At 40.8% G+C, this 16,276-nt stretch overlaps 1 protein-coding gene across 4 annotated transcripts in view; it reads left to right on the top strand.

Annotated features, from left to right (window-relative positions):
- The window catches only part of LTBP1 (latent transforming growth factor beta binding protein 1), a gene marked incomplete at its 5' end in the record, with an annotated part of 397,053 nt that overhangs the window by 311,929 nt on the left and 68,848 nt on the right, over window positions 1-16,276 (top strand). For all 4 annotated transcript variants that reach the window (XM_080814316.1, XM_080814315.1, XM_080814314.1 and 1 more), the window contains 2 exons: window positions 4,417-4,539; window positions 9,965-10,090. In XM_080814316.1, the coding sequence (XP_080670442.1) occupies window positions 4,417-4,539; window positions 9,965-10,090 (249 nt within the window). The remainder of the gene's footprint in view (window positions 1-4,416; window positions 4,540-9,964; window positions 10,091-16,276) is intronic.

Genomic DNA, 16,276 nt, shown 5'->3' with positions numbered 1-16,276 from the left:
TGGCAAGACAGGAAGGAAGGAAATCAAAATCCAAGAGAAGAAAACTTTTCTGGGAGGAGGGAGTCATGAACTATGTCAAACATTGCTGCTCAGCAAAATGAGGACCAGAGGGGCGCCTGGGTGGCTCAGAGTCCTGGGATCAAGCCCCGCATTGGGCTCTCTGCTCAGCAGGGAGCCTGCCTCCCCTTCTCTCTGTGCCTGCCTCTCTGCCTACTTGTGATTTCTGTCTGTCAAATAAATAAATAAAACCTTTAAAAATTTTTTTAAAAAAATTAAAGAATGAGGACCAGAATCAACCAGGGATTAAGCAGTGTGGGGATCCCTGGTGACTTTGACCAGTGCATTCTTAGTGAGGGTATGACCAAGGTTGACATTGTTTCCTTAAAGCCTCCTGCCCAAATCCTGGAAGGGCTCTGTCACACCACCCTAGGCAGTGGTACAGAACTGTCCCATGTTGGGCTCTCTCTCAATCTTCAACCTACTTTTTCTTTTTCTTTTTTCTTTTTTTTTTTTTTGCTTTTGAAGATAAAGGTCTTTCAAAAAATTTAGACTAAATTGCGCTCTAATGTAATGCAGTGTTTTCAAATCTATACAATCACTTATAAACACTTAGAATACTGTTTCTTTTCCTCACACAGGTTCTCTTAGATTTTGAAAAAAATCAAATGATTTTAAAGTAGTACGAACAAAGCTGACGCACTTTGATATGCGAAGGCAAACATCTCGGTAATGTAGTGTTTCCCTTGTGGGTGAAATTCGTGTTCTTAGGACTCTCCTTGATCTTTTTTAAGTTGAGATTCTTCACACGATGCTGACAATGAAATATGCCTTTCCTTGGTTATCCCAGTTTCCTACAGAACAAGGAAAGGTACATCTAAAAACCAAAGGCCTACATAACACCCATGAAAACAGCGGTGGAGCTGTTAGAATAAGTGTGGAAACTTGGAGCTCTCATGGCTGCCCGATGGGAAAGTAAAATGGCGCAACCACTTCAGGGGGCCGCTCCGTCCCAATTTAGACCTACTATAGATCCAGCCACTTCCCCTAGGAATTTACTCAAGGCAAATGGAAGCCTGTGATTACACAAAGTCTTACACAAACTGTATTCATAATAGCCAAGCTATAAACAGTCCGGACACTCATCAAAGGTGAATGGGTCAACAAATTGGGGCACATTCATACGGTAGAACACTTCATGGCAATAAAGAGGAGAGAGCTATTGGTACACACAGTCACTTAGGTCAGTCTCAAAAACACTGTGCTGACCAGAAGAAGCCAAACAGAAAAGGGGCACAAGGAAAACTTTAGGGTGATGGAAATGCCTACAGCTTTCTTTTTAATGGTTGATCTAATATATTCACTTAATCCATGTTTTATGGCAGAGATTCATACACAGCAGACTAGCGTTTATCCCCATGTGGCACAATCATTATTGAAAAAAAAATCGGAGAGTTGGAGCTTATGAATTATTTTCATAGAATTTATATCAAAAATAAATACCTAAAATATTTCAAGGAACTTATATCTATTTTATATCTAAAATTTAAAAATTTATATTAAATCTAAAAAATATTCTCTATTAAGTTTGTTTCTACTTTTAGAAATCTTGATATGCCAAGTGTCAGTTAGCTGGCGAATAAAACGTTCTTTGGCATGGGAATGAAACCTGAAGGTTTCAGACGTCATGGGAGACCCTGGTTCCTGCATGCTCTTCTCTGCTTGTGCATAATTTTCCTGTAGTGTCTCTTTCGTGGTTAATTAGGAATGGAAATTTCAGGGCAGACTGGAAAAAGAAGCAAAGAGAAATATCACCAAGCCTTATTTTTCTAACTACAGAATAACATTCTTACAGAGATACCTCACAGGTCCTTAAAAAATGATTGCATTTGCAATGAGTTAAGAATCCAGCAGTGATCCCAACAGATATAAACGGATAAAGAAATGTCTGTACTTTGTACGGTGGTCACAAGAATGTATCTACATTTGTTCAAACTCACTGAGCTAGACTCTTAAAATTAGATGCATCTTTTGTATGTAAATTTTACTTGAGTGAAGTTGGAAAAACACACTAAAGAAGAAGGGATACCCCACTTTAGTTGTGACAAAGTCACGTCAGCTGTGTTTTATGTTTTAGGCTCAGTATTCAGAAACATTTTAATCTAGAGGGACAGGCTGACTTGTGTTTCTTCTGGTGGAGCAAAACTGTAGAGGTGTTTTCTTGTTTCTCTTTTATTTGCCTCATGAACGGTATTAATAAGTGGATTGGGTTCCATGAGGAGAATTTAATTTGGTGTGCCAACGTTTTGAACAGGACAGTGAGGAGACTGAGACTGCGACTGTCTCCATGTTCACCTCTTCCTGGAACTTCTCGTGCATTTTCGCAGCAATCATAATTATTGGCAAGAAATGCCATCATATGCCAAGTTCTGAGAAACAAAGAAGGTTTTGTTCCTTAGCTTTCTTCAGTGCTAATAATTGAAGTCCTGCACAGACAACAGAAGAGGGAGTCATGGACTGTGTTAGGAGTAATGAGCTCTGACTGGAAGTAAATGTGGTAATAAACAGCCCTCGTGAAAGATCTGCCCAGCGTTCGCACAGTGAGGGGGGTCATTAATTGTCTCACATGCTCACAGTCAGAACTCATTACTGGTTATGTAAACCATGTTTAGTTGCATATGCTATAAATATATGCATTAAAAAATCCCGTCAACCTCAAACCTATTGGTGATAGCTGCTGAGTAAGTGACTTCAGTGGAGCTTTTGATCTTGCTGGTGCCCCTTCCTGCCAAAAGCCCCCCCTTCCTCCCCTCCTCCACTTTCTACTCTGCTGTCCCAGCTTCAAGCAAATCCCTCCTGTGACATGAAGCCACCTTTGGTTTTATGATATCTCTTATCTGAATCCATGTGACACATGAAGTTGGTACTATTCTTTTGACAAGTAATTATATATTTTGGCAACTCTTGGGTCGAATTTTTTTGGACTTACAAAGCAATGTAATATTTTGTGTTTATTTTTATTAATATAATTTAAATCATTTCTGTTTGGGAGCAGAAAGCATGCCAAATACTTTAAAAATTTTCTTATAATGCATAGTACAGGATCTTGTATAAATAGATGCTCCAAATCATCATTTTTTTCTTTTCTTTTTTGAGAGGGAGAGAGAGGTGGGGGAAAGGGCAGAGGGAGAGGGAGAAACAGAATCTGAAGCAGGTTCCATGCCTAGTGTGAGCTCCACTCAGGACTTGGTCTCATGACACTGAGATCATCACCTGAACCAAAATCAAGGGCCAGACACTTAACCAACCGAGCCCCCCACCCCCACTTGCTTTCTTTGCTTATTTATTACTTATTTTGGGGGGGAGGGGGAAGAGGGAGAGGGAGAGAAAGAATCTTAAGGAGGCTCCACACCCAGTGCAGAGCCTGATTTGGGGTTCAGTCTCAGGACCCTGAGATCATGATCTGAGCCCAAATCAAGAATGGGATGCTTATCTAACTTAGCCACCTGGGCACCCCTAGATGCTCAAGATATTCTTAATATTTATTTATCCATTTATTTATTTATTTATTTTGAGTGGCCTTCTTCTTTAATGAAATAAAATAAGATTCACATTCCCACAAAAGTATAGGTAAAGTGTATGATGGAAGTTAGTTCTATTTTCTTTCTTTCTTTTTTTTTTTTTTTAATTAACATGTAATGTATTATTTGCTTCAGGGGCACAGGTCTGTGAATCATCAGTCTTACACAACTCACAGCATTCACCATAGCACATACCCTCCCTAATGTCCATCACCCAGCCACCTTATCCTCCTGTCCTATCCCATCACCCCTCAGCAACTCTCAGTTTGTTTCCTGAGATTGAGTCTCTTATGATTTGTTTCCCTCCTGATCCCATTTGTTTATTTTTTTTTTAAATTTTATTTATTTATTTAAGAGAGAGAGTGAGAGTGCAAGCAGGGAGAGGGGCAGAAGGAGAGGGACAAGCGGACTCCCAGCTGAGCAGGGAGCCTGACTCTGGGCTGGATCCCAGGACCCCAGGATCATGACCTGAGCCGAAGGCAGATGCTTAACTAACTGAACAACCCAGGCGCCCCTCTTAATACATATTTAAAGAATATTTTTATTCCCTCTTGTCACCAAGAACAGCCAAGTAAATTGCTTAGTACAAGACTTTGATGTTTTCTCTTCCCAATTTCATTTGATGTTAAAGCCTTAATTTATTTATTGTTCAAAGCCAAAATCCTTTCAAATTGTTTCATTTTAAAAAATTAAAAGTTAAAAAGCTGTCTTCCATTAAACATTATGTTCTTGTGAACGATGTAAAATAATGCTCATTTACATGAACGCGTGTAAGAGTAATGCTTAATTTTTAAATATAGTTTATTCTGTCTTTTAAATTGTTAAAATTGACTTACAGATATCAATGAATGCTTGGAGGACAACAGTGTTTGCCAAGGAGGAGACTGTATTAACACTGAAGGGTCCTATGATTGTACTTGTCCAGATGGATTCCAGCTAAATGACAATAAAGGATGTCAAGGTACTTCTCTGCTTTTTAGTCCTAATTTACATAGTTCAGTTCTGTGATGACTCCTGATGGTAGTCTGTGACTTTATCCATTTATAGATAAATGAGCTATGCCAAATTATAGTTTTGAAATCTCTTTCTTGGGTCTACATCAAGTATGGAAAATTCTCACTTTCCATATTAACTGAAACTCGGGCATTTTGAAACTGTGTCCTAGCTCTGCAAACTTCTGTGGTAGCTGAGATCACCTGTACTTTGCTGTTCCTTCCATGGACCAATCTTGGTGCTACATTAAAAATTATCTTCTGGTTTTTTTTAATGTCTTTTGTGGGTATGTTTCATTTTGTCTCATGGATGGTATTTATCCTTCCTTTCCGTGATCCCTGTTTTTTAATATATTTTATTTATTTATTTGTTAGAGAGAGAGGAAGAGAGAGCGAGCGAGCACAGGCAGACAGAGTGGCAGGCAGAGGCAGAGGGAGAAGCAGGCTCCCCGCCGAGCAAGGAGCCCGATGTGGGACTTGATCCCAGGACGCTGGGATCATGACCTGAGGTGAAGGCAGCCGCCCAACCAACTGAGCCACCCAGGCGTCCTGTGATCCCTGTTTTTATCCAGTATTCAGCTTTTTCTCTTCCTAAAAAAAAAAAAAAAAAAAACTCATTAATAATTTGGCCAAAATTAGAGGTATAGAGGGCAGGGTTTTATTATTTTCTTCAAAGTGCTATCACATTGCATCTCCCAAAGGTATAGAGGACACAAGGTACTTATAAGAATACAGCACCAATCACAAGAGCTTTCACTGAACACCTACTATGTGCCAGTTGCTGTAAGGAGCTCATGAATTTGTGGAAAATTTAAGAGGCAGCTTTTCTTATATCCATTACACATGAGTAACTAAGGCTTAGAGAAATTAATTAGCTTGGTCCTCCCAAATAAATAGTAGAGATTTGAGCCCAAGATCTTTTTCCACTATTCTTCCCTCTGTTGCCCTACCAATTATTACTACGTTTATAGCAAAAAGGGAGAAGACTGTGAGACTCCATATTTTTCCCCCAGTATAGTACACTGAATTACTGGTGATGCTGGGACTGAAAAATCAGATTGTCGGGACACCTGAGGAGCTCATTCTGTTAAGCATCTGCCTTTGACTCAGGTCATGATCCCAGGGTCCTGGGATCGAGTCCCACATTAGGCTCTTTGCTCAGCGGGAAGCCTGCTTCTCCCACTGCCTGCTGCTCCCCCTGCTTGTGTTCACTTGCGTGCTCTCTCTCTCTCTCTCTCTCTGACAAATAAATAAATAAAATCTTTTTTTTAAAAATCAGATTGTCTAACTCCTTCATCTCAACTTTCTTAGCTCTACCTCGCTGCCATGCAAGGTTTCCTTTGTATTAGTCTTAATAAATCCACACCTATTTCTTCCACCAAAGGCTTTCACTTATATTTACCTTTATACTTATTTCTGCTACTTGGATAATTTTTTATCCCTAATTGTTTCCCCTCCATTAGCGAACTCTGCAGTATATCCCAAAGTACGTATAAGTTAAGGTTGTTGGAGTTCTCCTTTTCCACTGATACTGGACATGAATAACTTTTTAATTCTGGATTGTCCTCAATTATGTCTTCTCTTTCATGTCCCAGATATATAGTACGTGAAAGGGAGGATTTGTGTACCCTCTAAGATGTAGCATTGGAATCACACTATACCCTATATCCATAGTATTATCCACAACCATCTATATGTCCCTGTGACACCAAAGACATGGGCCTTTGTCTCATGATTTTTAAAAATTAATTTACTTCCCAATCCCAAGATTTAACTACACTGTGATGTACCGCATTGGATGTCCTATATTCATTTGTCATTGTGATGCAGTAAGGTGAATTTAAATTTTTTCAGTATTTTCAATGCAGAAAGTAAATGTGCTTGGATTTAATGCAATAGAGAAGAAACACTTGAATTATAAAATTACTGTGTGACTATTTCCATTTTGGAAGTTTTTCATCCTCAAATGAATCTTGATTTCTATAAAAATGCCAAGAGTTACCCCCTAAAAAACCCCGGTATCCTGTTTTTATTGCACACGTTTGGGTCTAAAAGCAATACTTTCTTTCCTCCTTCCTCTCCTCCACAATTTTTGACTAAACAGAGGCAAAATAAGTCTTCTTTAAATGGACAGTGATTTCATATTGCAGATTTCACAAACTCCTAGAGTTTAATCATAAGGAAGTAATTTAGTCATCTGATTTATTAATTATACTACTGTCTTCTCTCAGTACATTAAATTTGTGATTTGGTATCAACTCTAATATGTCACTTCTCCAAACATGTTTTATTAACTGTAAATCCTTATTAAATTGACTTCATGCTCAGTCACATTGGTGATTCTTTTTTTCCAGAATAAATGAATATGTCTGCTTAAAAAACTTAAATCCAAACAAATGAAAAATATTCCTGAAACAGGTTTTAATGCCATTTGGAGTATTATCTATGAATCTGCTCCATCACCCACCTTCTCCGATTAAAGGCTGTTTATAACGGCACTGCACACTCATCTTGTTTTAAATCCTCTCCCTCTGGCTGGGCCACTGGAGGCAGCCTTCTGATCTTTCACTCCGCCTAAGGTTACTAGCCTACTTCTGTCTAAGCTCATGACCAGGTCACATTCTGTACCCACGCGTCAATTTCAGAGTTTGTTTTAATGCTGAAAATGGGATTGACGCCCATGCTAATAACCGTGGGACATATATGAATGACAGTGTGTGACAGGCACAAGCTTTAAACTTTACCTACTAACCTGAAGATAGTTCCGTATTCAGTGGGGCATCTTCATTTGGAAGTCTTAAGAGTCTCTTCCCCCAGCAAAATTAACGCTGATATGCAGACAGCAATGCAATTCCATGTTAATAGTCTCTGTAGGAATGTGACAGTGTACATTTGAGATTCAGAACACACTTCAGTTTTGCATTTTGACTTACAGATGCCAAATTGTGAATTTCTGTGGAATCTCGGACCCATGAAAGAAACCCAACTTAAATATAGTCTGGCTTTCAGCTGAGTTACTAGCAGCATAGTTTAGAAATGCCTCAATAAGTACAACCCAAATTGAATGCATATGTTTCTCTAGTTCCAGATATTCGTGTTGTTCTTTCTTAGTGGTTTCCTGGAAAAAAGTCTGGGAATTCGTCTTCAGTTCCTGTCATCAAACTTTTTAGACAATTATTTGTTAATCAGTGAATTCTCTTGAAGCAAGCCCTTCATGCATTATTCCCTCTGCAAAGCTGCAAGTTGGCAGCTTTTAAAGGGCCACATGGAGGCATAGGATGAAATAAGGAGGAGGTTTGGAAAACCTGTTGGGCTCCACAAGGTAGATATGGACCTTGGGCTTGACCCCCCAGGCCAGTGGAACTTTATTGAACCTTGTTACCCAGATAGAGGTAACCCAACACAGCAGGCTGGAAAGAAAAAATGAAACTAAAAGCCAAGAGATGGTCAGAGTTCAAAAAAAAAGATGCCCAGTCTAAGGTATTACCAATGGGTTGGGACGAATCATAAAAGGTATTGGAGATTTTATAAAAGAAGTGAAGGGTTTCACGGGGTGAAGTCACATTGAGAAATAGTCAAGTAGAAAATGATTCATTGCTCTTCCTTGAAATGCTGTTAAATCAGTGACAGTAACAAGAGTGGGAAGATTGTTAAGAAATATGAGTAATTCCTGCTTGGTTTCTTATTTTGATTCAGCTGTGGATAAGCCAGCTACTGTGAATTATATGGCCAACAGAATGGTAAAGAGTTAAGGATTGGTATAGACAGATGAGTTAATCAGTGGTGTTGACAGAATATCTGTCACAGTGAAGGGGACAGGCCAAAAAGAAGAGCACCAGGAGATCTGGGTGCAGAGAAAGGGACGACTTTCTGGAGGAGAACTCTAGGGTTGATGGGTAAGCATGTTCTCGAGGTCACTGGAAAGGGCTCATAATCCATACGTTTTCCATGTGCCCATTAAACTTTACAGCTACTCATGTTGGCTCCTGCCTCCCCTGTTAAACTGTGAGCTTCATAATGGCAGCCTGTCCAAACTTGTCATAGGAAGCATTCAGTAAATAGTTTTAATTGAATTAAAGATGAACTTCTAAGAAGGTGCATCAAGGACTTCTTTACTGAGAGGTAAAGGAGATTTCAGGAAGGTAAGGAAATGGCCTTAGAAGGGCTCCTGCCTGCAGGGTTCCAAGGACCTGTGATAGTTTTCATGGCCCCAGTTAACTAAGAGTACCTTAACCAATCATGGTTTAATTAGGAGAGAATGACCATACCCGGGATTTTGTGGTGGGCAGACATCCCTAATACACTGTGAACGTGCTGTACTAGGAGTTGGGGACTCCATTCAGATATGTAGTTCTCTTCAAGGAGCCCTCAGTGTAATAAGGGACACAGCTGAGTAAAATACTGATTAAAGCACAGTGCAGATAGGTAGTTGCATGGGTCAGTACTGGTGTGAATAAGTGACCATTCTCCAGGAGTTATTATATCGTCACGTGGGCACTCGTAGCCACAATAATTAGCACTGGCTTGATAGAACATTTCACTTCATGCATTGGAAATGTTTAAGAGTGCATCGTGACCCTGGCCATGGGGAGTGTAATCACATTTCATTGAGAACAGGCAGGTCAGCACAAGACTTAACACTAAGACGGTCAGCACACATGGACAGCATTATATGTTCAAGAGTGTTAATAATCATAACTACCACTTGCTGACCCCTCGTTGTTTGTTAGGCACTGCACTAAGCCCTTGACCCTCATTCACAAATTGGCATCACAAAGCTGTGCAAATCATAAAAACTTCCCTGATCTGGAAGACCTTCTTTTTCTTGTATTTTATTTCTTTTATCCATTTTCATCCAAGTATAGATGGGAGGCTGTTTCATTTATATATTCAGCAGACATTGTGAAGGGCTACTTTAGGGACCAAAGGTTATTGGTAAGGCATGTCCTGTTTTGCCCTTAAGAAGTTCACGTTGTGGGAGTCAGTCGGCGTGGAGGGGACACAATGCTGTGGGGCTCCAACAGCTGTGGGAAAGAAGAAGAACACAGCATGCTCACGGATGAAGACCATTTCTCAGGAATTGTTTCTTAGTGTTCCTCAAGCCTCCAATAGGTCTTTTAAAAAAAGTATGTTTAGGTTGATCGTCTGAAAATGAAAATGCTTTTTTTTGTAAATTGAAAAGGGTTGAACGTGGGCTTATTCATATAATTGAACCAAAATTGTTTCTCCCTTAAAACTTGTGGTCTGGTATAGGTAGGTACAAATAGCGCATTTGGGCCACAGAATAAGCGTCCGACCGTTTTGTAACAGAGTTGCTTACTGTATGTCTGCTATCATATGAAACCAAAGAAAAAAAATTTTTTTTCACATATTTGGAATTCGTTTCAATTCCAGATATTAATGAATGTGAACGACCCGGACGCTGTGGTCCTCGTGGGGAGTGTCTCAACACAGACGGTTCTTTTCACTGTGTCTGCGAACAGGGTTTCTCAATTTCTGCAGATGGCCGTACATGTGAAGGTAAGATAAACCATCAGGAGGCCTATAATTATCTCCTGATAAAGCAGAGAGGAGATCGCTTTCTGTGAAGCAAGCAAAGACTGGAAGGCGCTATGAGACACTCCTGATTTAAGGCCTCCAGGCATGTATGTATCAAGGTGACTCCTGCCCGCATTCACGGCTCAGGAATTGCTGGGATTTACACATAGGATGACCTAAGTTTATGATGATGCTAGTACTCACAGGTGATTCCACTACTGGTACTGAATTAATTCATGGAAACATGCAGGACATGATGATTTTAGGTCCATGGGGAGACCCAGAGGAAACCTGTAAGCAGCCTCCTTGATACAACTCAAGACTCTGCCAGTTTCGATTACAGGACGAACCAATAGTCTTCACCATTGTAAACATGTCTTGTGTGATTCTTCTCTGAAGCACTGTCAGCAGGGATTTTCCAGTTATTTCTCTAACATCCTTAGCTGTGGGTTGGTGTATGTCCTTGCCCACTGGTATTTATTACCTCCTAAAAAGTTAATTGTTTTGTAAGACATTCAGATAACAACGTTGGCTTTCTCTTTGCAACCTCGGTGTGTTTGCAGGGATACAGAACTGTTCGTATTCCTGAGATTTATGTTCTTAATGATTTATATATATTATGTTCTTAATGATTTATTTGATAAATTGAGGAATAATTCATCCGAACCTTTCTAAAAGTAAACTGAGAAGATTCCCGTCATGATGATTTCAGTCCATCTCTTGGAACATCTAGGTCATCAAAAGCCAGCTAAGTTGTAAAGAAGTAAATCGCAAAGGTTCTATCCCAGGCCTGTGATAGTACCCAAATTCTTTGCTCCGAAAAAGAGCTCAGCAGGAAGTGCCTCCTCTCCTTGCTCGTACCACAGTGGAATCGAGCCGAGGAACAGCAACCAGGTTCATCTGAAACTAATTATTATATTGGGAAGAATGAACTGATCTTATAAAATGCAGGAGATTGTTGAAATCACTCTCCTGCTGAGTAGACAAAACATTGATGCCAGATTTGGCTTCAAGTGAAAGAGAGATAGTGTGGGTGCGGTTTGAGCAAGCAGATTTTGAGGGGTTTGGAAGCCCTCAGACGTTGGGAAATGGGGAAAAACATCATTAAAGGTGGCCATGGAGGTTTGCAAGGATTCTGTGGCACGGTGATTGGAGTTTTACCTGAATTTTTTATTTAGACCTTGAGCCTGGAGTTCTTAAGAAAGACCCTGTGTGAATACACACTTTGTGGTGCACAGACCACAGCATTCCCGGCAGAGGCCACAGTGCTAGCCCATCTGGGTCTCGGAGGACACCGATGTGCAGAATGTACATTTCCCCGCATTCCAGAAAGATGCAGGCTTGATTCTTCATTTGGATCTGGAACATGGATTATAAGGGCTTCCTTCCCTGAAAAATGGTCCACATTATAACCACCAGTGGTGGTGCTGTGCAGAAATTATGTTCAGAAAAAAACACAGGTCCTCTCCTATGCTCACGAGCCAAAGTTACTCTTCCAGAAGAATATAGCAGTATAAATAACATTCACCTCCATTTTGTCTAAGCGATTTTCTTTTAATTCCGTGTCTTTCTAAATACTGACTGCTGCAACTCAAGAGTTATATAATCACCCTAATTTACTTGCAGTTCTAATTTTGTTAGGCATCTACTTGGCAAAGACTTGAATTTTAAAATACGTTTTTAGAAAACCTCTAGGTCTTTGTAAATTACTATACTTCAGTATACTTTCTTTGACAGTTGGCCCCTATTTTTCTCTACTCTAGAAACTGGACAGTTTTATAAGTAATAAAAGAGATAATTTAGAATACTGTGTTGATAGATGGTAATGTAACTAGAAATCTCCCAGAGTATTAGGCATGTTATTCTCTTTCTAGAAGAAGCTTTGCAAAGCTTTCATTTTTTATGGGCTTACTGCGCTGTATTAAACTGGTCCAGATTTTCTTGTGTTGGACTGAGCCTGAAACTTGTGGCAGTAGCAGAATGTCCTGATTCTACCCCAGGCTGTGGTGTAGGGTGAAGCCAGCCCATGTGATCGGCGTTAGCTGTGGAACTGATGTGCACAGGACTTGCATTAACACTGAGAAGGGACTGGCTCTCCTCATGCCCGTCCACCAACTCATTTCTGAACTTCGGGTTTAAGCAGCTGGAGACTCGTGGATGCAGGGCTGGCATGGCCTGCTCTAAGCTGGGCTGTGTCTGGCCCAGCTGAGGGAAGGAGGGCCCTTCCCCAATTTCCCATGGCTTCCTTTGTGTCTGGTCCCACTTCCTGAAGCACAGTGAAGAGGCATACTCTGACAGAATCGACTATTTCGACTTTCAGGTAGTGTGGCACATAGTACAGAAATAAAAACAGCACCGTGGCATCCTTCCTTGCTCTTCTGTACATAGTGTTCTGGGAGCATGTACCTGATAGAGGAAGGAGGCACACCTTTATTCTCCTACAGCACATGAAGAACAACAGTGTTCTTTGGCGTTCAGTTGGAGTAGAGTGGGAGGTACGTGGTGAGTGAACTGTTCATCCGTTCACTCATGTACCGAGTGCCTGTCTTGTACCAGGCAAAACACTGTTCTTGTCCACTGGGAGCCTACGTTGCAGGAGGGCAATCTGGGATAAATAAGGAAATAGTACATACAGAGAATTATGTTTTTGCCCTTAAACAATATAACACAGTTATGCTTTAGGGATAGAAGCTGGGGCGCCTGGGTGGCTCAGTGGGTTAAAGCCTCTGCCTTCGGCTCAGGTCATGATCCCAGGGTCCTGGGATTGAGCCTTGCATCGGGTTCTCTGCTCCACGGGGAGCCTGCTTCCTCCTCTCTCTCTCTCTGCCTACTTGTGATCTCTATCTGTGAAAGAAATAAATTAAAAAATCTTTAAAAAAAAAAGTAAATACAGGTTATTGGGGCGCCTGGGTAGCTCAACCAGTTAAGCGTCCAATTCTTGATTTTGGCTCAGGTCATGATCTCGGGGTTGTGAGATCGAGCCCAATAGACTGGGTTCCACACTGAGTGTGGAGCCTGCTTAAGATTGTCTCTATCTCTCCCCCTGAAATATAAATATAAATATATATGTATATACTTGTATATATATATAATGCAGGTCGTTTTTCTCTCATCCCACACATGGGTGTTGGAAAAGTGCAGGGACACTGGACTCTTCTGATGGACTTCCTCCTCTCTACCTCCCTTTCTTCCTTGAACTGTGGTTCCTCTCCTCCTGCCACCATCTCTGTGTCCTCTAGCCAGAGGGTTTATCTTGTGTAGAAAAGCAAAGGAAACGTTTTCACCTCTTTAATGGAGTTTACTCTTCTGTGTCCCAATTTCTCTTATTCATGTGTTTAAAAAAATCACAGTTCTTTTGCTCTTTTATTTTTTCCTTTTTTGTGGTTGTTGTCACTGTCATTGCAGAGCTTTAATTCATGACAAATATTGATCATCCCATGTATAAATAAGCTGACCCAGGGTTTGGGTTCATCATCAACAGCAGAATGTGTGTGAACGGGAGAGCGGGGAAACTTGTGACCATCAGGTTCCTATGTGTCACATGTCTGTCCCCTGACCCATGTGAAGAGGTGCCTCCCCCCTACCCCCTGGCCTCTTACTTCGCATCGTGACTCGCATGGGTCTCTGCACACTGCTCTGGCCAGCGGCCGTGGTGTTCTCCCTACTGGGCATCCCGGTTGAATGAGAGTTTACACATTTGGGGCCATCAGACATGTCTAGACCTCACTGTGCTTTCCAGCCCGTTCACACTTTAGAATGGCCACACCAGTCTAGCAGGGACCTTGAAGGAGCCCAGCAACACAGCACTGGTAGCTTACAGAACCTGGTTAGTCATGGCTCATCAGGCCTCCAAACTATGGCCAAAATCCTTCCCTGAAGCCTTGTCTTATAGAAAGCATCGTCACTGGTTCATTTGACAAATACTACGTGTATACTAGGTGCCAGCCACCGTTCTCCGTCCTGGGGCTCTGTCGGTGAACAACATCAATGCCTGCTTTCTTGTAAACTACATAATGGGCTCGAAAGACAGAAGCCCTGTGGGAAAAGGAAGTCGAGCAGGGTAAGGGAGATCTGAGGGCTGGAGCAAGGAATGGAAAGCTGGCACCATACTAACTCGGGTGGGCTGAATTGGCCATTCTGTCTCCATATGAAGAGAAATCAGAGAAATTTTGTGTCTGGGTAACAAATGAAGCCTTATCAGTACCCTTTTTCACACCGGTCATCCCCCCGCTGAGGGATAATAGCCTGTCAATCCTAGAACTGAGGCCGTTAGTGCCCTGTCCACATGAGTTCTGTTTTGACGGGGGAGTACAACTCAGAGTACATCACCAAGAGCAAACCCTAATGTGAACTACGGATGTGGGTTGATAATGGCATGTCAGTATATGTCCATCAGTCATAACAAATGTTCAGGGATGTTGATGGTGACGGAGACTGGCTGAGAGGACGGGGGATTGGGGAGACAGGGGATTATGGGAACTTGCAGTAAAATTTTACTGTGAACTTGAAACTACTCTTGAAAATAACGTCTGTTTTAAAAAGGCATTCAAGCCAGTCTTATGAGAAACATTACCTGTTTTTCATAAGGAAAAAAAATCAAAACCCTTCATTTTAATTCTGTGTTCTCCCTATATTTTCCACCCCTGGTTGTTATTTCTTACTTTTTAAAATAATACCACAGTCGGGCTATGTGATCAGAAGCTTCTGCTCCCACTTTCAAAACATTTCTAATGCTGATTCCAAATTTGACAACTAAAAAGATGGGAAGCGGACTTCTTATAACACGGTGACTAAACCCTGAATCCCAGTGTATTCAAAGTGTATCCAGTCCTGTTGTTAAATGGCCCTAGAGACTCTAATCCTGTAACTTTTTAGGATATCTTTTACAAACTGCTTCTTGCTAACTCACTCATTGGAAAGGGAGAACGTAATCAGAGGCATGTGGTCAGGATGGCCGGCTTCCTGAACTTTGCCGAGAATGGTGATATCAGAAACACTAAAAGAAGGACTGGCTCAGTTGATAGAGCCTGTGACTTTTGATTTCAGGGTTGTGAGTTCGAACCCCATATTAAGTGTAGACATTACTAAAAAATAAAAATTAAAAAACAAAAACAAAAAAGCCTAAAAGAAGTTAGGTTCAAACTCTGAGCCTAATTTTTTGTTCGTGGGAACCAGAAAATACGGTAAAGCCAACTTTTGCCAAATCGAAGAAATAAAAACTAATCTGGAGCAAGCATGGTGGTGTTCTCAGATTTTTGGTACGTTTTCTATGGAGAGTATGGAAAGAAAGTATAAAACCATTGCTGACTGTGCACTGAGGCAGTTTGGAGGTTTTGTGGCACAGAGATAGAACTTTCTGTCACCAAGGAGAAAATATTTTTTAAAATGGATTTAGCCAAATAGGACATTGAAGTGCCCTGACTCAGTAATATATTACATCTGGCCACTTGGCCCAAAGAGTTTTCAGATTTATTTTGTTGTTGTTGTTTTTTTAAAATTTTATTTTATTTTTTTAAGTAGCTTTAGGGTCCAAAAGTGAAAAAATATAGTAAGAGAATACAACCTGGATGTTTCTTTTCTAAAGAAAGATAATTTAGATTAACAATAAGATCCTCTTTACCCACCATGTAAAAAGGAAAAGGATCTTACAACATTCCAGGTAAAGAAGGGCTTCCTGCTCTAAAGGCTACTGTTCTTCACGCTCACTCCTGTGAATGTACTTCTGCAGAAGTGAGTAAAAATGGATGTTTAAATCATTAGGGAGAGAGCTGAGGAAATTTTGCTGGAATAAGCTGCTTTTGGATCTGGAATACATATTTTCCATGCATTGCTTGATTGTCTTCCGTATATCAACATTTTTATAAAGAAATTCATAATAGTAGCAGAGAAATTCAAGAGCTCTTCCTAAGCCTTTTATCACCGCTGACCTTTTAAAACCCCAGAGCTATGGAAAATCATCTGTTCGTAGATGGAGAAGTAAACAGTTTCCTTGTAGCCAAAAAATAGGCCTGGAACTGCCAGAAAGTGAAGTCTGTAGATAGTCAGCTTCTCCCTCACACCTTCTGCTGCCACCCAGCGCTTGGCTGGGGCGTCAGTCTTCCTGCAGCTACTTCCATGTGCCTGTCCTTCGACGTCCTTTGCAAATAAAATACTCAATAGGTCACGGAA

Source organism: Martes martes, assembly GCF_963455335.1.
Source record: "Martes martes genome assembly, chromosome: 9".
NCBI classification, from domain to species: domain Eukaryota; kingdom Metazoa; phylum Chordata; class Mammalia; order Carnivora; family Mustelidae; genus Martes; species Martes martes.
Note: the sequence above shows the minus strand (reverse complement) of the source record. Positions and strands in the feature narration are given on the sequence as shown.